Genomic DNA, 25,582 nt, shown 5'->3' on the forward strand with positions numbered 1-25,582 from the left:
GAATTATAAAAGTCATCATATTTAGTGGTCCCAACACAAGCTTCCCCCAAAAAATTGTGACAACAGTGGAATGTATCAGCCCCCCCTCAGAAACAGTCTTGCCCATTGGCTAAAATCCTCATTATTTTCTCAAGAACTTCAAAGAGGTGTTAGCAACAGCTGTGTAATAGTGTATAGCTATAGAACTGGGTGACAGATGTATTGTTTTCTTCCAATGAATGGTAGTCAGCATAAATTGTAGGTCGAACATGGGAGTTTCTGTAAAGACTGCTTCAGAAGATAGTTTATTTAAACTAAATTGCATTAGGGTGGCTGTAGTGTACGTCTGTAGGCTCTACAGTACATTCTTGTTCGATTATGAACAGTGGCACTCAAATACACAGAAAAATAGCATCTTAAGAGAATGAATACCATTCTAAATCTTTGAAAAAAGAGACAAAACAAGTGCTTTCCACAGCCGTGACGTTGAGGCAAAGATTCAAAGAGTTTTGTCTAATTTCAGCCTGACCAAAATAAACAACGGTTATTCCATCTTCAGGTAAACCTCACCTTCAAGTAATCAAAAACATAATGCAAATTCTTAAAGCAAAGCATAATAGTCACCTAAGTGAAGTTGGGCTTCACCAACTTTGTGAAGCTCTGTTTTTTAAATTTCAATGAGTCGGTAAAACAAAAAACAAAAACAAAAAAACAAACAAAAAAAAAAAACCACTTCCCAGGAAACAAATCCAGTAATTAGTGGATTTTGTGGGAGGCAAAAAACAGGCATCCAGAAAAATCTCACGTAGAGTTTTTTTTTTTTTTTACATTAAATTACCCAGCCACAGGCAAACATTTGCTAAGGTTAGAAACTTTGCAAGAATAAGCCGCCAGAATTAATTTCACACGCACAAAGCTAAAAACCAGTTACACAAAAAAATGTCATTTGAAGCTAACCTTGAAATAAAGTACAGTAAAATACTCTCCAAACTATACAAAATTGCAAGTTGTAAACATATAACCAACTATAATAACAAGGCTAAGGCAAGATACTCTGTGCTTGTCAGGCGTTAAATAGATCATTCACTCACTCATCCAAATAACTATTTACAGTGAAAATCCCACGTAACAGAACTTTTTTTTTAACATAAAAAAGTATTCAATTCAAAAACAGGGCTGTAGAGCACAATTTCTGTGCTAATGGTAATCACAAACTATTTACAGTAAGGCTTCCATCAAGGGGTAGAGGAGAATACTTCTGACTCATGGCTACTATTCCAGTTAAATGTGTAGAACCGCTTTGCTGATAAGTAAGGGAACGTGCACATCTACATGAGCTGTTAATGTCGCTTGTAGCCTATTGACAACGTTTCGTGGCATCAGTGTCATACTGGTAAGAGGCAGGCTCATTCATGAAATTATCTGTTCCAACATAAGAATAACACTGTAAATTGCTGGAGGCTGATTTTTGTGTCACTTTCGTGTTCGGAAATCCCACAATAAGGATTTATGAAGGACACGGAGTGTGATTTCCACTTGTAACTTAGGGAAAGCTGCTTATAGTTTGTTGTTTCCTCAGATGAAATTTTACACTAAGTGTAGAGCGGCCGGGGGATGGGGCGGGGGGGGGGGGGGGTTGAGTTGGAAGCCTTGTGCATGACCACATCTGAACTTCCCAATAGCAATTCAAGTACTTGTTGATCTCTAATCTATGCACCTAAACCTATTGCTAAACAAAAACAAAAAAAAAAGAAGAAGACCACAGCAAATTTGCAAACCGGATATGGAAATATGTCCATATTTGAAGCAATGTGTAGGGAAACTGATTGGGCAAATTCATATGATCACAATACTCACTCTTGTGGACAATTCACAGGAGTATATATAGGGCACAAGGAGAAAGCACGGAAATCAACAAACAGTGAAAAAATCCATGAATACTTCGGGAATTTCAGGTGCATTCACAGATATGCCGGAATGCATGTATTCAGCACAGGTCTGGAATTTGTGTATTCCAGCCTATTTGCGTGAACTGGGTGCTAAATACATGCCAGATTCTATAGGGCCTGCTGTTGCACAGTTGTTATGGGGGACTAGCACATCTCACTTTGCAACGATTCGGAGAAAACCTGCATTAACGGTTCAGAATTCTAACAGCAAGGAGTAGCTGGCACTGGAGGTGCATAGGTAATGTCTATGAGAACATCTTTCATGAAGAGAGGATGAAGAGAAACTGCAACACTTTGAGTTCTCTTCTAAGCGCCACCGTAATGTACAGGGAAGTTATAATAAAAACATTATAAAAGCTACCAAACCTTTGCCCGTGAGACACAATAAGCAGCGTACAAAAAATAAGTTAATACTTCTAAAAAATATCTTTCAGCTCCAAACTTAACGATAAATATTAGTCTTTGGACTTCCAGGATTTCGGCAACCATTTACACGTTTTAGTAAAAATTGATTATTGGGCGAATTAACGGGTAATAAAAAATGTCACTCCTTTTGCTGGTACAGTCAGAGGAGACCAGCTCTTCGGTCATGTGCAGCACACTTTTCATTTCTTGCTTCAACATTGGAAAGAGCTGTACAGCCTGGGTCATGGTGGTATCTACAACCGAGGTGGGTTGAGGAGTCCATGTACATATCAACCATGAACCCAACAGACAACTGCAATGAAAATTATCCAACCTTCTGCAGCAAATACCACAAATGTTGCTTCTTTCCGGGAAAGCCTTGTATGCTGTCATTTTGTGACACCTCCTTCAACAAACTATATCATGGTTTTACCATTCAGAAGTCTTTCTGATGCTTTCTCCATAAAAAACTGTCTTTCTATAATCAAGTGACAAAGATTTAACTTGCAGACCTAATGAAAGGAAAGTGTTCTTTTGTAGCATAAGATCATAGCAGCATTGTTGGTTAGCTACCAAGGAAAAAGCTACCCTTTGTTTTCACACACACATAAATGGATTAAAATCAATAACATAGCAGCTAGAGATGGCAAGTGTGCCTTTAGCTCAGCATGCTTTACAGCTTCTCCTTCGAACTATGCCTCAAACAAAGGCAGCTGCAGACTGCATGTTGTGGTTGCAGTTTAGGATTCTTCTGTGCTCCATGGGTTGACAGAGGAGGACTCATCTGCATCGTCAAGGAAAGCCTCTTTCTCGGGAGCCGCCTCATCAATGTTCTGGTTGGGTGTTCGTTTGCAGCCATTTGAGCTTCTCTCTGCAGAACTCGAAGCTGCATATGCTGCAGCTTCCGTGCTGTTCCGCACACCGTATCCAAAGTAAATGATGAAACCTGAAAAGACAGAAAGAAAAAAAACAGTCAATATGCCTTCATTTTACAAAACGGTGCAACTGTACGTACTGAAGGATCTGAACAGTCTATAATGGCTTTACCTAGTCAGTCAATAGTTTTGTAAAAGTCTATGTAAGCAGAGGAGGGCCTGTAGAGAACAGTATGGGGGCAGGTTCTGGGTTCTAACCACAAATCTTTCAGTGCTAAGGGATATTGCTGTTATGTGCCCACCCAAGGCAGAGGTCGAGGCAAATGAGCTGGACATGGTCAAAACTGCAACTCCCTGAGCTGTTATCTGCAATACCATTTTCATGTCTAAGTACTTCAAAACTTTCAGTTAAACCATATTAGTGTCAGTGGAGCATAAGTCTCATGGGGTATGTACGAGGTTAACATTGTCTGTATTCCAAACTATGTCTTTTTCAAATATTCATTCCAGCTTTACTTTGGAGTTAATACATCTGTGCTGCCAAAGGATCTCAATATGGCGAAAGATCACTACTATGACAATGTTTTGGTATCTACAGGAAAACACGGGACCAGGCAAAGAAGGGCTAGACAATTTAGGCCCTATTCATTTTTCTGGAAGCCCTCTACTGAAACACACTGAAGCAGTCAACTTTGGAGGGTGCAGAACATGTTCATAAATCCAGAGTAGTTTCCACTGACATGCCAGGAACCAAAATAATACTGTCAGACCAATTTTGGTACCTGCAATGTTGTAGATCACATGCTATCTAGTGTTCCAAATGCCAAATTAAAGGATTTGTTTTGGTTTAGATAATGCATAGAATGAATTGAAATTGTGAACAACACCCACAATGCACCAGGGCACAAATATCGCCTCTGATTACGTGACTGAATATTTCCACTGGAGTTCAGGTGCCACTGGAGTATTAAATGTAGTAACTAGGATGTGCTCATTAGTGCTTTCGAGCCAGAAGGGGCATAGAAGGATCACGTCAGTCTACAACAGAACAATCTGCAAACCGAGTGTTACATCTAATTACCATTTTTTGTTTGCAACTTATGGTCTTGTAGATCACATGCTGTGCACGAACTGTAAAGGAGCACACTTCACTTTTAAGTCTGTGGTTTCAACTAACCTTAAATTAAACGTCTAGACTCAGGATATTGCACAATACCCTGCATACAAGGAAGCATCTCCGGTCCTTGTACTGTGTGTCAAACAATAGTTAAAAATTAACAGACTGTAGACAAAGTGCAAATTTTTTAAATCCACTCAAGTTATACACTTTACCTAAAATTGAAGGTGCATTCCCTTTTAGCACCCAAATGGTGGGTTACACCGTAGCATTCCTATGTGCCAAGCGATAAACAGGTTACACTGGATCACATCTTAGAGACAACAGTCTACCTAACTCGGTCTACACATGTACATGTGTGCTTAAATGTGTCATGTTCAAGCTGCACCCAAGCCCTTACCCGATCAGTCTACAAGCAGCTGATCTTATATTAAGAGATGGTTAATGGATTTTGTAACTCCACCATGGGGGAGAGTATGTGGCTTAACGATGACAGCGGTCGACCTGAAAGCTGGGGATCTAGATTTGACTCTCGGAAGGGACGCTCAACAGCCTGCGATTCTGGGCAAATCAATTAATCTCCCCGTGCCTACGGTTGGACTTGGCCCTTCTGGCAGGTTCACCCCTAAACTTTTTGCTTTTAATGGTGACGGTGATTTTTTGGTTTCTGCGCACTTTCACTGTGTCCCAGTGGAAAGTGCGTGCGCACTCTGAGTGCATGTGGTGAGATAGGCCTGCCCTCCCATAGGAATGCAGGGGGAATGTGTGTGTCCCTGGTAGTTCCTGATGCGTGGGGTGTGCAGGCTCGAGTCTGGAATGTGCGGACTGGTGAGATTGAATGCTGCACAATGATGTATGCGGCGTGTATGTGTCTAGTATGGAAGTGCCACTTCTAGAAGTGTGCCTGTCTGTGCAGTGAATGTGCTGGCGTGTGATTGGCTGGAGCTGGCTGGGGTGCCAGGCTCCATGAGTCATGAGGGGTCTGCCCGGTGGTGAGTGTTGAGATTAGCATGTGTGATGTGAGGGAGTGGTGCACCTGGGACCTGAAGAGGGCTGGGCTTTCCCCACACAATGCTGGCTCCGCCCCCTGTGGTGCGACTGATGACCCTAGCCTGCCTGGTGAATGGAAAGGGTGCCTGGGGAAAACAAAGTACTCCAAAACCAGCTGCGACTGGTTTCTCCCCCACCCTGCACCCCGAGACAAAGGATTTTAATGTATAAAAAGGGGCTGTGTCCCCTTGCAATCTGTTCTCTTCCAGGTTCCTCTCTGAGGGGGGCTGGGCGCCAGGAGGACCGCCACTTGGACTGCCTCCCTGCCTGGAGGCCCAGTGAGCTGGCTCTGGGCCCAGCCTTGCCCCCCTACCTACCTAAAGAACTTTGCTGGACCTTGCTTATAGCACTGGGGGAGCTCCTTCACAGGGGCTCCACAAGGCGGCGCGAGGACAGGTGGCACCCGAACAAGACCGGAGCAAGGAGAGAAGATTTCCCCCCCCCACGGAAGCCGGTGAGTCAAAGCTGGCTGGGGGGGAGAAGGAGTGAGGTGGCGCTCTGCCGGTGCCTTCACCCCGAGCGGCCCCACTTGATAGCGGGCCGCTCCCACGGTTGCGGGGGATTTTTGTTGTTCGAGCCCCGAGAGGCTCAGCACCACAGTTGTTTCACGAGCCCCGAGAGGCTCAACCCGCCCATTTGTATTTACGAGCCTGCGAGGCTCAGGGTGCATCTCGTTCGAGCCCACGAGGCTCAGGGGGCCATCTCAGTGATCTCGAGCCCCAGAGGGGGGCTCCAACGACCCCGCATTTGGTTGTAGAGCCCCGAGAGGCTCGAGGGGGCATTGCTTAGTTTTAAAGCCCAGAGAGGGCTCAGGGGCATCTTGGCAAACTCGAGTCCCCCGAGAGGGACTCCACCGATCCCGGGCACATTTCTCCCGAGTCCCCAGAGGGGGGCTCCAACGCCTGGGCAGCCCACATCGTGTAGAGCCCCGGAGGCTCGGGGGCATTGCTTTGTTTAGAGCCCAAGAGGCTCCTGAGGGCAGTCAGTTGTTCAGAGCCTGCAAGGCTCCCAAGTTGGCACCCTCACTTAGCACTTAGTGGGCAGCTGCCACATTTAGGCCCCCCCTGACATTTGGAACGGTTCTGGTGTTGTGCCTATGTGCACCTTGCGCAACTTGTGATTTACTTGCCAATGTGATTTCTGCCCAATTGTTCCTTTCTGCACCTCTGAATGTGTTTTTATGCGTCATGTGCCTTGTTCTTACACCGCTGAATGTATGTTATGCATCATGTGTTTTCCTTCCCTACACCTCTGAATGTGTTGTGATGCATCATGTGTAATGTGCCTATACTCCTACATGTATGGTGATACTTGGGTGGTTGTTCTCTCCTAGTACAGGTGTTGCTAGTGAGGTCCTGGTTCCCTGCGTGACATTCTCCTAAGGTGGTTAGGGTTGCGTAGGTGGTACTTACCTGGTACCAGTAGTTACTGGTTGTGTGCTAAAGTGATTATTATTCTATGATCTACAACATGCTATTTCTAACAGTATTTCTAGTTCTAAAAGTGCTGATTCCTGACAGTGGTCCAGGTGGCCCTGTCTTGTACATATCCCCTGTAAATTCTGCCCGTGCCTGTGGGCACATTGTAAAGTGTGTGTTTTTATCTAATGTGTTTTGGTGTAATACAAAGGCTATTTTTATACATAACCTTGTGTGGAGTTTCCTTTGTGGTGGGCCTTGGGTGTTGTTGCTGGGGGTGAGTGCGCAAACACTTAACTCTCATTGCCTCCGAGTTTAGCCTTACTGCTCGTGCTACGTTACCAAGGGGGTGAGCAGGGGTTACCTTGGCGGGTAACTCCCTTGCCCTGACGTGGAAGTGGTGGTCTCTGACTCACTTTGGCGCAAGCCCTGGCCAGCCAGGGATCCCATTTCTAACACCTACCAAAATGTAATGTTTCCGCCTGTAACGTAACTGATGCTCCTGTAAAGTGCTCTGATATCTTTAGATCATGTTTGCGCTATATAAAACTCCAAAGACAAAAAACTATTTAAAGATGTGTTACAGTGAGTATAACTCCATCTAAGAGTTTCATGCCACAACGAAGGTAAAAAAAAAACCTTGGAGTTTTTGAATGTAGAGCACTTTGAAAAGGTTATGTCATCCAACTACCGGAAACTGTAGCTACTGCTGATGAGCTGAATGCATTGGGATGTTCCAAAAGGCATCCTTAAGATTTAAGGTTCGCATGAAAACCTGATGATGTAGACGTGAGATGACTTTCCTAAGAGTTGCCATCTTGAAGTGAACAGTCTGTAAATGTGTGTTCAGAGGATACCAAATTCAAGCAGTACACTAAATATGCTTACGTTCCATTTTCGTGTACAGGAACATCCTTTATAGCTGCTTTTCGAGTAATACAACAAGCTTCTTTAGCAGACAAATGTTCTTTGTTCACTTTGTGTTTGGGTGCTGGTGATAATTTTGTTTTTTTCAACACAGTGGATAAAACATATTTGTATGTTGTTTCACTTCAGTCAAGAGGACTATCGTTCATCCTTTCCCCACAGGTGAATGAAAACTGAATCATTTGTATAGGAACCTCTTCCTTGAGGTTTTCTCATGAGTGCTGAAACTACAATGAAATTTAAATCTTCACAATTAGCGGCTTTGTGACTCTTCTTGCACAGGGTAAGATTGTACAAATGCATTGCGTCATTGGCAAGGTTGCCTACCAGAACCAACTAGCTGTTTTCAACGTGATCAGTCATAAACCTTTAGTGCTGTAGAGCGCCCATAGAATTGGTAGAGTCTGTATCCTTCTGATTAACATTGGATAGATTTCTAAGCCTTTCAGAAAACTTTGAGAAAAGTGCCTGAGTAAATCTGTAAACCAGAAACATGAAACCGCACAAAACAGCAGAGGGTGATACCTACCAGCGAAAGTTTAGGTAAACTGATAGCATTTGATCAAATCTTATTCCATAAAACTACTTTTCAAAATCTTTTAAAATAAATTTTTTCCCAAAAAACCTTTGATCATGTTTAACATTGCATTATGTGGCAAATACTTGTCTATCTATATATTTTCACTGAAAAAAATCAAAGGTGACAGGGACATTATAGTTGGGTTCAGATGTTAAACACAAAACCATAGAAATTCAGCAGTTATAGTTATCTCACTCAACTATAACTAGTGCCCCAAGGTAACTATAACTCACGCCCCCGCAATGCACAGTTTGCTCATCAATAATTACTGACCAAAAGTTGCAGTGATATTATCAATGATGTCATAGGAAATGTCCTGAGTGATGTAACATGTGGGGTAAGTAGCAGTGTATAGTGAGGGCTCGAGTTATAGTTACGTTGGCCCATGAGTTATAGTTATTTGAGATAACTATAACTGCTGAATTTCTATGACTGTGTGTAATATCTGAGCACAATTATAACATCCCTGTAATCTTTTTTTTTTTCCAGTGAAGGTCTAAGACTTCTTTAATTCTATTTCCTAACTATAACGTCCCTGTAACGTTTAGTTTTTCTAGTGAGTTTTACAGTTTTTTAGAATATTTTATTAATGGTACTACATTTTGACCCATAAATTCAATGTACAAGTTTATAAATACATTTTATTCATACATTCGTTCTTATTATATATATTTTAAAATTATGGTAAGATAACTTTTATAGTCTTTCTATAAATGCAATGCACCAAATTTAAAAAAAAATAAAAACATTTAAGGTTTGGTCGCAAATTCTCTGTCAAATAAGGGATCTGTTGGTAATGTACAAGTTACTTACCTTCGGTAACGATGTATCTGGTAGAGACGATTCTAGCCGCAGATTCCTTAATGTAGAATTATCCCCAGATGTGAGACTGGATCCGGAAAATTTTCTTTCCCACAGCATCTCTGCACGCCGGGGGCAGTACCACGTGACTCCGCCCTGACGTCGTCCGCGGGCGTGACGTCAGCGAGGTGACATAAGCCCCACCCCGGTGCGCTGACATCATTTTTCTACAGAGAACTTTTCTGCGCCACAACTCGGAGCCATTACAAACGAAAACTGAGAGAATATGTAAATGTAAATGTGTGTGTACTTGTAAAGCGCACTGCGACTCCATGGAGTATCCTGGCGCTGAAGACCGCTGGGGAACCTGTCCTGGTTTTCCCTGTGAGATGGTCCCTTTCTGGGTATCTCCAAGGTGAAACCAGGCATCCCCAGCGTCTGTGGGAGGCCGTTGTAGAGATGAGGCAAGCTTAATGCCCAGAGTTGCCGAGTGTGTTCCCTGGTTAGAGATGGCACCGAGGCGAGAATTATCGAGTCCGTTTTGACCCTGGTCCACGACCCTGCCGCGTCGGGAATTGAACCCTGGTCCCGGGCCGTTCTCTGCTTACGGGTCTGCCGCCTCTAACCAGTGAGCCACACCACTCCACATAGAATATGGGAACAGTGTGCGGAAAAATCAGATAAACAGAAAGGGAAGAAACGAATGGTGAAGAACAGCACCATTCGGGGAAGTGCCAGGCATCGTGGCACCGAAAGTCATAGAAGGGAAGAGCAAAGCATAGCTACTGCAAGCCACCTTGCAAGCACATACGACATTCTCCCTGGAGACAGAAAAACACATGAAAAATGTTGCAGCAGACGAAAGAAGCCTGCAACCACAGTCTTCTAACAGTAAAGGACAAGAAGTCCAGAACAGAAGAGTAATAACAAATTACCTAAGAAAACACCATCAAGGAGAGTCACATCCCCTATAAAGAGCTAAGAGCTGAGGCACAGCCAAGAGACCCCAACTCGGAGGACTGCACATGAGTAAGAAATTCAAGCAATGAAAAAGGGAGGAAAGTAGGACTAGGCCCCACACAGGAAACACCATAGTGTAGGGATGCAGAGGTACACATGAACCTACCGATCAAGTACTAGAAAGGAAGGAGTGGATGCAAACAAACAAAACAAGCATCCCGCTAGGGAGAAAGTGAAAGAGGGCACTTGCAGAAGACAAACCACCCAGAGGCAGGCGAGTGCAGAAGACCAAGCTAAGGGTCCTCGCAGAACGGGGAGGAAGGGCGGGTCGTGAAGGAATCTCTGGCTAGAATCGTCTCTACCAGTAACATCGTTACCAAAGGTATGATAGAGACTACTAGCCGCATATTCCTTAACGTAGAATAGATACCCTAGCCATACCCAGAAGCGAGGAGGAGGGCCTGCGAGAGAGCCCCCCAGTAGGATGAAACACAGAGCCCCAGCAGGGGATGTATAAAGGGAACAAGAAGGGCATCCCGGCCCCCACCAAGCAGAAGGAAGCAAGAACAAGGCGAAAGGAGGCCAGGTCACCCCAAGCTCTGCCAAGATACCAGGGACATCTGCCAGAGAGCCCCAAAGGGACAGACAACGGCAGAGGAGTACCGAGGAAGAAAGAATCACCCCAAGGAGAAGGGGCAGAAACTGAGGCAAAGCCCTCCACTGGAAAAGAAAAAAACACCCCCCCCCCCCCCCCCACACACACACACACACACACACACACCCACCCCCACCCCCCCCCTGAACCGGCCACAGCCTTGAGACAACGGACAAGGCTGAACGGCCCCACAGCCAAGAAAGGCAGGCGGGAGAAGAAAGACGCAGTCGCGCAAGGCTCCAGCAGAACAAGAGGTAGGAGAACAAGGACCCACGCCAGGACCACCAGCCGTGGACCAGAAGAGCAGGCGGACGCAGCCGGCAGGTGGCAAGCACCACGAAGCCGAGCACTCAGACCAAGCCGAGCTCAAGACTAAAGAAAGGCCAGGGAAATCCAGAACAACCCCAAGGAGACCGTTCCAGACAGAAACCGACCCACAAAAAGAAGCAGGACCAGCTAGAAAAGAAGAAGAGACAGACGGAGGACGAATCAAGCCGTCAACCAGCATACAGGAAAATACCCCCCCCCCCTCAAACACCAGACAAGAGGACCAGGCAGAAACGCCAGACAAAAAAGGGGGTGGAAACACCATAGCACAACGCCGCAGACAGCACGCCAAAACTGGTCTAGCGATGCAGTGGATACGGAGAATGACAGAACTTGGAGCAGAGCAAGCTACGCCCAGACAAGATCAAAGAAACCGCACCAGCAGAACACAGCAACACCAGGAGAGGTGAGGAACCCGCAAAAGCGAGTCCACACCCACCCAGTGTAGGACAGAGCGATACAATAGCTACAAGTACCCCACGTAGGTTATGACACGTCCCAAAGAAAACATGGGAACCACTCTTAGGGAAAAAATTCTGCATTAGAAAACAAGAACATAAGACCTGCGGCAGGAACCACAGACAGCTTAGCAATCAGCCCAAAAATGCACACCTGCCAAAAGGGCTGAACCAGCAGCCAACAGAAGAAATGGGCCAACCAAGAGACCCCAATCAAAAACACCAGATTCCAGGAGCAGGTGGGATAACGTCTCCCATCAAGCCCCGGAGCATCAACAAGCCAGCCTACGGAGGGGGAGGCGGACGGAGTCCCGCAAGGAGGCGCTGAATGGCAGAGTCCGCATGAGTGTTATACAAAAGGACCCCATCAAAGTGCAGGTCAACCAGATGCTCCCTAATATTCTCGGGAAAAACAGCATCCCACAGTCAGGCATGGTGCCGGAGAGCCACAGAAGGGGCCATAGCACGACCTAGAGCATCTGCCAAATCCAAGGCCGCATGGAGAATAAACGCTGCCAGTTCCCGACCGTCCAACACATGGTGCTGTAGAGCAGGGCAGGCACTCTCATGGGAAACCTGAGAAAGAAGGGACTCCACAAAATCCCACAGGCTGGAGTGTTGAGCGCCCGCAAGGCAGCACTGGATGAAGCAAAGTTGTTACGCCCCCATGAATCCAACCACCGGGCCTCCCGGGATGGAGGAAACAACACCACAGGCAAGGACGGAAAAGCTGTCAGCAGAAGAGTGAAAGGAAAGGCAGACTGGGTCGTGCAGCGCAGGATGGTGGTGATGCAGGAGCGGCTGAGGCACCGGATCACCCATGGCAGGACGCCCCCAGAAGAGAATTGTGGAGAGACGCTTCAAAAGGAAGGAACAGCTCCCGTCCACCAGAGCCCTGGTGGAGAACCTCCAAGAAATTATCTGTAGGGAAAGGGGTGACAGGCTCGCCCAGACGTAAAATGCCAGCAGCCGTGGAAATAGCCCGAACGAAGGTGACACTGGCCTCCGTAGGGTGCCGCGGGGGAGAAAGCAATTCCTCCGTGGGTGACGGCTGCAAACTGAGCTGACCGCCCCCAAGTCCAGCTATGGGGGGAGCGGCCAGCCCCGGAATGGTGGGGGATCCACGGACGAGTGGGGAACCTGAGGGGCCCCCGGGGAGGGTGGAGAAGCCGGTGGAGGGTCTAATCGCAGACTGCAGAAAGGAGGGCCCAAGGACTTAAGCCGCGGGGACGGCCAGGAGCCCTCTCTGGAAGATGCCGGTGAAAAGGCAACAATGTGGCGCCCTGTCTCCAGAGAGGAAGACTAATCACGGACCCAACGCCGGCACGGTGTCGTAGAATCCGCCACAGGCGGTGCCGAGTCAACCTCCTCCACCACGTGCTCCCTAGGAGAATGGGACAGGGTCTGAGCCTGTGCGGCTAAGGAACGGCGCCGAAGAAGCGCCGGCTCGACCTCACTCAGGGCAGCCGCCCACTGAGAGGGACTCGGGAAGCACCCCAGGCACCAGCCTCCACCCGCAGCACCGCCAGGGCCGGGTAGGAAAGCCTCCGGCGCCGAAACGATACCGGCTCGGCTTCTGGAGAGGCAAACGCCTGCTCCGAGGGCGACTCGGGGACAAGCCTGAGTCCCGGTGACTTCCTGTTATGCCACAGGGCGCCCCGTAGGGATGTACGGCGAGGCAGGCACGCCACGGGTCGCAGAGCCCCGAAGGACTACCCCTCGACGACACCACTCTCCTAAGACCTGAAGCCGAAACCTTTGGCGCCGGGGCTGAAGCGCCGGCGACTCCGCAGAAGGCCCTGCGCGAGGCAAGGGATCCGCGGACGTCTCAGGAGGTGGAGGAGGGGCCAAAGAAGCCTGCAGTGCCGCAGCATAGGCTGACATTTGGGCCCTAGTCGCCCCGATGCCGGGAAATGGCGGATAGAGTGGCGACTGGCGGGGGCGCACGACCCAAGGGGAGACCGCGCCTTCCGCCGAACGAGGACAAGGCGCGGGGCGATGGCGCAGATGGAATCGGCGGTTCCTGACCTCAGAGGTAGGGGACGGACGCTGGGACAACACCGACCTGGACAAGTGGGCCGACAGCAATCGGTTTAAGGTGCTGACAAGCTTTGCAGTCTGTAGTCATGGTGCTCGCCCAAACACCACATACAAACGGATGAGGGTCCGTCGCCGACATCTGGCGTGCACAATCCGTACACGACTTGAAGCCCGAAAGCATTCGCACACTGTTCCACAAAACAAAACGTGAAAAGGAGGCCTGAAAACAGGTCAAGACACGATACGGATCCGCGCTGCATGCGGAAAAGAGAAAAACTGATGTCAGCGTGCCGGGGGCGGGCTTATGTGACCTCGCTGACGTCACGCCCGCGGACGTCGGGGCAGAGTCATGTGGTACCGCCCCCAGCGCACAGAGATGCTGTGGCAAAGAAGATTTTCCGGATTCAGTCTCACGCCTGGGGGTAATTCTACGTTAAGGAATCTGCGGCTAGTCATCACTATCAGATATTGCACACATTCAATACTAAAGCAACAACAAATGTAATAAAAACATGCAATTTCAATAAGTGTATCACTGCCTGTGTGTGGGTGTGCGAGTGACTATGTGGGTATGTGAGCAGGTGTGTGAGTGGCTGTGTGGGTGCAAGTGGTTTTTGTGGGTATGTGAGTGGATGTATGGGTGTGTGAATAGGTGTGTGGGTCTGTGAGGGGGCCCTTTTTATTTTTAAATATTTACGGTCTGGATTGGCCCGAATTTGTTAAGATCTACATATCCTCACACGCACAAAAAAAAAAGGTTTCTTGGCAATTTCTCGCCCATGAGGGGTCCCTCACAGACCCCTCCATCAGCCCCAGGGGGGCAGGGTACCTTTACCCTAACCTCGTCTATCACTTTCACATTTTATTTTCCCCTCTGGGAAACATGTCCTGATGCACAAAATGACAACCACAACTTTCCTCTCAGGTTGCGGCTTGCTGGATCCGCGGATACACCTCAGTGGATCTGCATCTCTAGATAAACATATATCTTTTTACTTTAATAACTCCAAAATGACTGAACAGATGTACACCAAATTATATAAAGCACTCTCTCTGGACCAAGATCTAGCTTTCTGCTAAATTTGGTGTAATTCCGTTCAGCGGTTCGGGCTGTAGTTGTGTCCAAAATCCCTATGAGAAATTGAATGGGGGAAACACGTTTTGGGAGCTCCTCCTTTTCTCGGCCCACGCTTGACGATCACCCTGAAACTTTCCAGACAGCATCTGTAGTGACAGGCAAACTAGTTGCGATACATTTGTGAAGATTCATCAAACAGCACCAAAGTTATTAGCAAAACAAAACAAATTCTAAGGAAAGTAGGTCCGGAGTACAACTACCTACTGGCGACTACAGTAGTTAATATATTCATACCTCGACAACAGTTTCAAATAAGATTTATTGACCATCAGCATTATATTTTCACACGTGGACTGATGCGGTAACAACTTTTAATTTATAATCGGTCATTCGTAGGCTGAAAGTAATTGTGTCAATTTGCTTTTGGATTATGGATTAATATAGTTCCTCGTTAAGTTTGTTCACTTTTTGATGCATCGCCAAGGAGAGTCATACAGACTCATATTGTAAGGTAAATAGTCCAGGAGACCAGGTAGGATAAATTGTAGAGGATTTATTGAAGAACAAGGTAAGCAGTAATGATCCTGCCTCAGCAACCGCCCTTGCTAGAATGTACCGAATCTGGAACCACATTGATTCTACCATGTGATTCCAGGTTCCAACTCATCCCCACACGAGACAGAAGCAACAGTGAATATAACATATCTCCTTTTCTTTAGGAAACAAAAGAAACACAATAAATGAAAAGCACAGACAGGATAACAAAGAAGTAAAAGTTGAAGCATACAATAATATAGCAAGTAGAACAAGCAGAGTATAATTGTCATTCGACAATGACAAAGAAAGTAATCACTAGGAAAGAAAACCAATACATCATAAAATCAACATACCTTCTGGGCACATGGCGCTGCCGTGCAGAGCGTATGCTCTCCTGCACAATATTACTAGGAAGAACATTCTTATGACCAACGGAACTTGAAACAGTCCTACTTGAAACCAACTCCCTAGAAATATCTTCCTTAAGAGCAGTAGAACCAGAACCAGAATCACTACCACTATCTCCTTTCGAATACAAGGCAATTCTTCTAAAGTTCCAACTTTGTCCATTCTCCAATACGACATGCCACCTATGCACTTCTTTGACTTTTAAAGGTTCCGAAAACTTGTTAACACCAAATTCCTTCCTACCCAACTTGATCTTGACCAAATCGCCGACCTCAACTCTACCTACCTTACCTTTGGAATAACTGGAAGACTTCTTAAAACTTCCACTAGAATTATCGCCATCATAACACCTCTCTTCAAATAACCACAGAGGAACCATCTTGGTCTTTGGAACCCTACCACGCATACGTTCAAAAGGGATGGCATTGGTGACGCTATGAACAGTGGTATTATATGACCAAACTACCTCCTCCACAGCACTGCGAACATCACGTTGACCTTGAACAGCCAATTGAATAGTACCCTTGACCAACCTATTCATACGCTCCACAATACCGCTGCCTTGCGGATTGTACAAAGATGTACACATGTGCTTGATTCCATGATTAGACAAAAACAACCGCATGGAAGAAGAGGTCAATTGAGTATCATTATCTGTTAACAAAATACAAGGAAAACTTTCAAAAAAATAGATTTGAGTTGCTTAATAACACTTTCAGTAGTAATATTTTTCATGAATTCAACACACATCCAACGTGAGCACACATCCACCAACACCATGGCAAAACGACATTCTCCAGATAAGACCAATAAAGTCCAATGGACTACTAAAGCTTAATTCCGTATACAATATTTTATATTGTAATTAAATGGCTACTACAGCTAATTCTACAATTGCACCTCCACCTCCATTTTTAATTGGTGGTGATACTCCTAATTGAATGGGAAGAATGGTTAGGTATTTTTGAAAACTACTTGGAAGCCATCGATGGACTCAGATTTCCTGTGTCACGCAAAAAAGCAATTTTATTAAATTCTTTGGGTAAAGGAGGTCAGCATGCCTTTAAATTCCTACCAGAATTAATTGGTGCAGATGGACAACCTGTGGATAATCCATACAATGAAGTTAAAATGAGACTTGAAAAATACTTTGGCAAACAAGTGAATATCGTCATGCAAAGACACAAATTCTATACTGTGCCGCAAAAAGAAAAAGAAACTGTTGATCAAATGGTCACTCGTTTAAGGGAACTTTCATTGAAATGTGATTTTGGTGCCATGACTGATCAAATGATTAGAGATCAGTTGATCGTTCAATGCAAGAATAAGAGAATGCAACAAAAACTTTGGGCAGCCAAGAATCCAAGCCTCATGGAAGCTATTGCCATTGCCAAAGTGGTGGAAGAGTCAGACAAATGCATGGAAGAAATGGAAATTTAGGAATTAAAAAAAGAAGATTCAATTAATATTGTGAACAAAGTGGATAAAAACTTCGCTCCTACTGATGTTAAGCCTAAAAACTTTGGTTCTACTGATGTTAAGGCTAAATTTTCCAATTTTAAGCCGAAACCTAAAAGTTTTATTCCCGCAGGGAAAAGTAAATTTATGGGTTGCTTTCGCTGTGGGAGTATGTCTCATGCAGCGCATTTTGTAGGTTGTTTTGCTAGACAAAACTTGCATGAAATGTGGAAAAGGGGTCACATCAGTAAGGCCTGTAGAAATCCTTCAGTCAACAGGGTTGCATATGTTGAAGATGACAATTCTGAATGAAATGTCTTTATGCATAGAAGAAACCTCTTGTATAGAGAATTGTTTATGCGTTGGTCTTCAAAGACCTAAAGCTGTCTTTATTGTGAATGAAGTTCCTGTAACGCTCTTGGTTGACCCTGGATCCATGTTCTCTATTATTCCTTTTCATTTGTTTAATGAATGCTGGCTCAATTTTTCACTATATAAAAGTGACATCACTCCAAAGGGTTATGGAGGCCAAACCATCAATATTAAGGGCGTTATGGATGCTTAGTTTGAATTCAAGGGCAGATTTTCGTCTGGGAAAATGTATGTTTCTGATGACGGTCCAGCTATTCTGGGCTGGATACAGCAATATGACTTACACATCATTTTAGATCCCAGATCTGCTGACAAGGTTCTTGTTGTTGATGATTTTCCTAATGTTGATGCCATCCTTGATAAGTACAGTGATGTGTTTCGCTCACATTTAGGCAAATTAGAAGGTTATATGCATGAGATAAAACTTAAGAAAAATTCTTCTCCTGTGAGACATACTCTTAGGAGAATTCCTAGTGCTATTCGGAATAAAGTTAAAGAAATGCTGGATGATATGCAGAAACAAGATATAATAAAGCCTGCTGAAGCCTCAGAATGGCTTTCCCCTGTCGTGGTTACCAAAAAAAAAGATGGCAAACTTCGTTTTTGTGTGGATCTTAGGTCTCTCAACCAGAATATTATTGTTGATAAGTTTCCCCTCCCAAACATCTCTGAAATGGTACTGTTGATGGACAAGGCTGAGTTCTTTAGTAAGCTTGATCTTAGATCGGCCTATCATCAGGTTGTTTTACATCCTAATTCCAGAAAGCTTACTGCCTCTGTAACTGTTGAAGGAGTCTTCCAATTTAAAAGATTACCGTTTGGTCTGGCCTCAGCGGCCAGCGTGTTCCAACGCATGATGCATTCATTGTTAAAAGATGTAAAGCATTTTCATTTTTTTCAAGATGATGTATTAATTACTGGTATTGATGAATCAGAGCATAATGCCAATTTAGCTAAAGTCTTGCATGTTTTTACGAAAGCTGGGCTTACTCTTAGAAAGGATAAGTGTCAGTTTCTATTAACTGAGATAGATTATTTGGGGTACACCATTTCCCAGTCTGGTGTGAAGCCAAAAGAAGACCTGTTGAAAGCCATTAGATGTGCTCCAGTTCAGTCAAGTAAGGATCAGTTGAAATCCTTTTTAGGATTAGTAGAATATTACTCTAAATTTGTTTCAAATTTTGCTCATAAGACCGAGGCTTTGAGATTATTACTTAGAAAAGGAGTACAATTCGATTGGGGTTCTCATCAATCTGATGTTTTTGAGAAGATTAAACTGGATATTGTTAATGCTGGAATCCTTACCACTTTTGAACCGGGTAAAGACACTTTTGTAACCGGTGATGCCAGTGCTCATGGTATCGGTGCTATTTTGGCACAAAGGAAAAATGGTTTGGAGAAAACAGTTGCCTTCGCTTCACGCACTCTTAGTGCTTCAGAACGCAACTATGCGGTAATTGAGCGTGAGGCGTTGGCTGCTGTTTGGGGAGTTTCTCATTTGCGCACATATGTGTGGGGCACGCATTTTTCTTTACGAACTGACCACAAGCCACTCATTAGGATCCTGTCACCTGGAGGAGCCAATAACTGTTCTCCTCGCCTAATGAGATTTGCTGCTAAATTGCAAGAATATACCTATATGATGCAACACATCTCTGGTTGGAAAAATGTACAAGCGGATTGCTTGTCCCGTCTACCTATTCAATCCGAAGACTGTGTTGATTTTAATGATGAGAATGTGTGTGTGGTTGCTGATTTTGGTGATGCTTTCTCAGGTGGTTTCAGTTCAATTTCTAAAGATGAGTGGCATCAAGCTGTTGTTTAAGACCTTGATTTTGGTGAATTGATTAGTGCCATACGCCTTGGTTGGAAAAGGGAGGGTGATGTGAAGCCTTCCTTACGTAACTTTGTGAAAGTACAAGAAGAACTTTGTTTCGGTAGTTCTGATGACTTGGTGATGAGAGGTGAACGGTTCGTACCTCCTAATTCTCTTAAAAAAATACTTTTTATTTTAGCACATGAGGGTCACCTGGGTCAGAGTATGACTAGTAAACGTTTGAAAGTTAATTTCTGGTGGCCTGGAATGGATGAAGACGTTAGAAGATGGGTTGAGAACTGTTCTTTATGTAGAGAGAGCGAGAAGAGATTAAAGGTTGATTCACATGCTCAAGGTTCTATTGCAGGTGATAAAGATTTGCCTTGGGGCAAGGTTTGTTTGGACTTTATTGGTCCAATGGACTACTTATCTGGAGAATGTAGTTTTGCCATGGTGGTGGTGGATGTGTGCTCACGTTGGATGTGTGTTGAATTCATGAAAAATATTACTACTGAAAGTGTTATCAAGCAACTCAAATCTATTTTTTTGAAAGAAAGTTTTCCTTGTATTTTGTTAACAGATAATGGTACTCAATTGACCTCTTCTTCCATGCGGTTGTTTTTGTCTAATCATGGAATCAAGCACATATGTACATCTTTTTACAATCTGCAAGACAACGGTATTGTGGAGCGTATGAATAGGTTGGTCAAGGGTACTATTCAATTGGCTGTACAAGGTCAACGTGATGTTCGCAGTGCTGTGGAGGAGGTAGTTTGGTCATATAATACCACTGTTCATAGCGTCACCGAAGCCATCCCTTTTTAACTTATGCGTGGTAGGGTTCCAAAGACCAAGATGGTTCCTCAGTGGTTATTTGAAGAGAGGTGTTATGATGGCGACAATTCTAGTGGAAGTTTTAAGAAGTTTTCCAGTTATTCCAAAGGTAAGGTAGGTAGAGTTGAGGTCGGCGATTTGGTCAAGATCAAGTTGGGTAGGAAGGAATTTGGCGTTAACAAGTTTTCGATAATAGGAATCCTCTGAATAAGGTCCTTGAAACACTGACCAACAGTCTTTAATGTTAACTAAAGTAGCTCCCAAAAAAGGTTTTTCCACGCTCAGAACAATTAATTCCAGTAAAATTTAAAATAAACTGGACATGAATTTTCAACAATTAACTATATTTCAATAGAGTAACACAAATCAAAAAAGTGTCTATCTTGAGGTGTATTAGAAACACATAAGAGCACATCAGATGATGGAGCTACTTTACTACTAATAGAGAAGCACATTCAATCACAATATGCTGTATTCAAGTACAACCAGGATATCTCTATAACAGAGTGGAGCTTCAGTCAGAGATAATATATAATCATTAAATTGCCAACACAATGTCTTCAAAAGACAGCTCCCAAAAGTCAGCTTGTACACGAACTTGTAGACACCAGCATTAGACGAACACTGCAAGCATTCAGGAAGAGCCTCAAGACCTGGCTCTTCAGATGACAGAGCTGCTCAAATCCCCTCCTCTCCCCAGCGTCTTGAGACCTTCACGGGTGAGTAATGTGCTTCACAAATTGATTGATTGACAAATGTACTGTTATTGCAAAAGCAGTCTTGCGCCAACTCAAGATCACCAAACTGTAACAACTGCATTTAAAACATCGGAAACTGGGAGCCATTTGAATGAAAATCTTGTATACAGCTCTAATCAAACACATGCAACTGTCTACAAACCTCCTAGCAATGGATAAATACTTTGGTAGAAATACTGAAAAAAACTAAAATCACATCAAAATGATCTAGCTGGCATACTGTCAACCAAGAAGATTGCCTATCAACCACTACTTCACAGTGCAAAACTAAACAAATCTTATCTAAAACAACATGCGCTAAAGCCAAACAAAGTGGACTTTTTCCCTAGATATAAATCAGAAGAAACATCTTAAACCATCAAAATAACTATCTTTTCCATAGCTACTTAAGCTGAAAACATAGGAGCTGTTATGCACTGAATCAATTCCAGCCACATCAAAAGGAAACTAAACAAGTCAAAGTACCTGGGGTTCTGGCATGTGAATTAGCAACATTAGGGGCAGAAAATCTGAACTGACTGCTTGGGGTACTTGTAGACAATCATTACTCAAACTAAAATACCCAAATATTATACAATAAATTAAGATAGGCTTTAATTATTCTTCCAACCTCCCCAAGAAGACAGTAAGTAACTCACCTGTAGCTGTAGTTCTCCAGTAGGGTATCTTTCATAGATTCAAATGCTTAAATCATTCCCCGTCGAATTGGTGATCCCACGGTATTATATCAAAGCAATCATATAAGTAGCACATGGTACAATGGTACTAGGCCATGAATTTAATAGCCTATCTATGGACTTTTTAAAAAAAGGACCAAACAGTCTACAACCTATCAGGTGACAGAACCCTCTAGAACCTTCCCCTCAGAGGCTAGTTCCCTCGGATTTTCAAGCACAAGTGGGAATAAATATAATCCCAACTAGTAAAGGGGAGCCTCTAGAGGAGATGGGTGGGTCGCATGTGAATCTATGAAAGATAACAATATTGGAGCTAGAGGCAAGTAACTTGTTTCTTCTCCAGTATTGGATCTTTCATAGAGTCACATGCTTGAATTAGAATAGTTACTTTAAACAAACAAGGGAACCCAAAGAGTAACTAAAGACCCCGGGTGTCAATTATATCATAGAACAATGGTCCTTAAGAGAGGAAATTCTGGAAAATAAATATATAGACCTTAATGGGTGCTATATGCATTCGATGTCCAGCCGTACAAGGAATTTTAATTTTCAATTCAATCAAATGAACATAAATAGTGAAACAACACAATAGAGCGGGACGCAATCCTGCATCCAGTACACAAAACAGGAAAACGAGAAAACATTACACAAAGAATTTCAGACAAAACAAGAGCTTGGAAGCTTGGCATAATCAGGGAATGAATCAAGCTAACCACAATAGTAACGACATTATTCATACACATTGGTTAAACGTGGCACCATTTAGTTTGTCGATGACGTTTCGATCCCATGCTCAAAAGATAAAGGGATCATCATCATCAGGACTAAAAAATGCAATGCCTGGAAAGAAATACAATGCCTGTTGAGGTAAAAACAGGAAGAAAAACAGAGGAGCCTGTCAAGGAACTTAGGAATCAAAAAGTTTCAACATGTCAGCAGAGCCATGCATTTGCACAACACATGGTATTCATGCGAAAAATATGGCAAGGGCGTGAATTAAAAACAATTACAACTAATGTGGCACGGCCTGTAGAACACAGGGTGTTCTCAAACGATAAGCGTTGGAAAAAGAAAGGTGAAGAAGAGTGCAGAGACAATGGTAGCAATATAATTGTGCCCAAGTACGTGTGGAGAACGGGTCATGCTGGGCATCACACACGGTGTTGTGGCGCATCATAATTGTGCCTAAATATATGCGGAGATCGGGTCATATTCGGCATCAACCACAGTGGTGTTCATGAAAACGGTTATGTAATTAAATAGGGCGACAAACCTCCTGGAGTTGCGAAGGTAGTTTCAAAGGGCGTGATGCGAGGCCTGGCTGTCAATACTAAACGGTGAAGGATAAAAGGAATAAGGATTTAGCAAGGGGCTGATACTGCAACTATAGCGTATCTCATTAAGCGAAACCCGCTATGGTAATTACCTTAGCCCTTCGAGTCAAAGTGAATGATTCAATAACAGCCAGGAGCCGACTTCAGCCAGGGGAATCCGGGTTAATGCGAGCGAGTGGAGATGTAGATAATCTCGACAATGGGCTTGGTTGCACTGTGAATGGAGAGGTGGGGAGGGGGTTAGATACAGGGCGTATGGCCATCCGGAGGTGGAGTGAAAACGGAGAAGCCAGCACGGTTACGCTTACCTTTGGGGCTGCGGGCTGCGATGCGCCTACGGTTTCGATGCGGGATAGCCGGAACTAAGCATCTTGTGCATTACCGTGAATAATATAGGAAGCGTTTAAGCAGCCAGGTTGGGTGAGGATATAAAAAGGAAAGAAAGACTTGAGTAGTTCTAAGTGCACTTTCTAAAGCTGCAGTGTTAGGAATTTATAAAAAACAATATTTTCATGAATAAGCGATTTGAGGTGATAGTATGCTGGGCAATTGCAACATGAATACATAATATCTGCTAAACATTATCGTGAAGGTTTCTAAATGCTTTAAGTCACTGCATGTAAGCAAAACTGTGTTGAAAACGAATTAGAGCAACGATATTTGGACATATTAGGACATTACATAGGGTAAAGTCTAAGCCATTTAGTGAGTTTATAACATGCTTCAATCGTTGCATGTATATTGCACTATTGCGAAAACTGAAAGGATTCGTTTTTAGACATCTCAAGACAGTATAGGGGGAGGTCGAAAGTTCTGCGTGCAATAGTCACTGGGTGAAGTACAGCAATTAAGGTGACTATCTAGGGATTTGTGCAGAAAACATTACTGTTCATTTACTGTAAGGCAAGAGTCATTGTCAAAAGAGATTCATACTAGCGATGTCCAATCCTCATTTCTATGGAGCCCGCTCCTGATGGTGTCAAAGAGAATTATTGATTTGAGTTCTTCCCTGTTCAGCAATTGGGCCATGTCACCGCCTCTTTGGGGGAGTTTCAGTACTTTGAGAACTGTCCACCGGATGTCATCTTCATTATGGTTAGCCATGGAAAAGAGCGGATGGTGGGAAAAGAAATGCATAAAAAGGAAAGAAGTTCACCTTACTGAAATAGATGGCGCAAAACAGCCTGTCCCACTGCTGTATCAGCTTTGTCCGTAGCATCCAGGCAATTCTGCTGGGTAAAGGTATGCCTGGTGGACCATGTGGCTGCTCAGCAGATTTGCTGAATTTGAACACCAGCAAATAAAGCTGTGGGTGTAGAAACAGCTCTTTTTGAATGAGCCTGGGTTGTCCTGCAGCGTTATGGCAGAATTGAATGGATGTTGCAAACCATATTGCAAGAAAGATTTAGAGACTGGTAGTCCTTTATTCAAATTGCCATAGGCGATGAACAATTGATAAGATTTACGGAACGTTTTTGTTTTGTGTAAATAAAACTTAATGCACCTTTTGACATCCACAGTATGCAGAGATCTCTCAGCAATAGTTTGTGGGTTTGGAAAGAATCACAATCAATCAGGGGTTTATAAAGCGTGCTACTCACCTATGAGCGTCTCAAGGCGCTGGGGGATGGGGGGGAAGGAGCTGCTCTGGATCAGTCGAAGAGCCAGGTCTTGAGGCTCTTCCTGAAGGCCAGGTCTTGAGGCTCTTCCTGAAGGTGTGTAGAGTGAGGGAGCGTCTGATGTTGACATGGAGCTTGTTCCAGGTCTTTGCTGTGACGTAGGAGAAGGCTCTTTCGCCTGCTCTGGTTCTGCGGATGCATGGGGTTTCTGCCAGGGCGAGGTCGGCGGAGCACGGGCTCCTTTTGGGTACGTGGAAGGAGACTCTTTCGTTGAGGTATTTGGGTCTGATGTTGTGGAGGGATTTGTAGGCGTGGATGAGTAGCTTGAAGGTTACTCTCTTCTCAATGGGGAGCCAGTGGAGGTCTCGTAGGTGCTGGGTCATGTGCTTGTGTCGTGGGGGGTGAGTCTGGCTGCGGTGTTCTGGATGGTTTGGAGCTTGTGTAGCAGGGTTTTGTTGATTCCGGCATAGAGGGCATTACCATAGTCCAGTCTGCTGGTTAAGAGTGAGTGGGTGACTCTTTCTGCATTCGGGAGCGATCCAGTTGTAGGTCTCGTGGAGGATGCGGAGGGAGTTGAAGCAGGTGGAGGCAATGGTGTTGGTCTGCGAATGGTGAGGGAGGAGTCTAGAATGATGCTGAGGTTCCGGGCGTGGCCAGTCAGGATGGTTGGGTTTCCGATGGCAGGGGGCCGCCAGGAGCTGTCCCACGCAGTGGGCAGTGTGGGAGGGTCCAGGGCGAGGACCTTTGTCTTCTCTACACTAATTCTCTTTACAGTGGACTCCCTAAAAATTTACTTTCAAGACTCCACATTTTTCGGAACCTAGCAGCAAGTCTGATATATAAATAGCCAAAACACTGTCACATCACACCCCCCTTCTGAGATACCTCCATTAGCCCTCTATGGAGCAAAGGACTGACTTTAAAACAGGGTGTATTATCTTTAAAGCCCTTAGAAGGGCCCGCCTCCATAAACTCCAGATTTATGTGATACACCCCAAATAGGACACTACGGCCCTCTTCTCAGAGTCTCCCATCAATCCCAATGTCAAGAAAGAAAAGGATCAGCGATTCCAGATTTGCGGTTTTGGCCCCTCAGACCTGGAACTCGCTTCCTATCACTATACGGATGGCTCCAAATTATATGAAGCTC

General features: G+C 44.6%; 1 protein-coding gene across 1 annotated transcript in view; it reads right to left on the minus strand.

Annotated features, from left to right (window-relative positions):
- Positions 1–255: 255 nt before the first annotated feature.
- SLC7A1 (solute carrier family 7 member 1) overlaps positions 256–25,582 on the minus strand; it is a 538,789-nt gene continuing 513,462 nt past the window's right edge. Inside the window, exon 15 of the mRNA XM_078657133.1 lies at positions 256–3,279. Coding sequence (XP_078513259.1) covers positions 3,074–3,279 — 206 coding nt within the window. The 3' untranslated portion in view covers positions 256–3,073. The remainder of the gene's footprint in view (positions 3,280–25,582) is intronic.

This window comes from Lissotriton helveticus, chromosome 8 (assembly GCF_964261635.1).
Source record: "Lissotriton helveticus chromosome 8, aLisHel1.1, whole genome shotgun sequence".
NCBI lineage: Eukaryota > Metazoa > Chordata > Amphibia > Caudata > Salamandridae > Lissotriton > Lissotriton helveticus.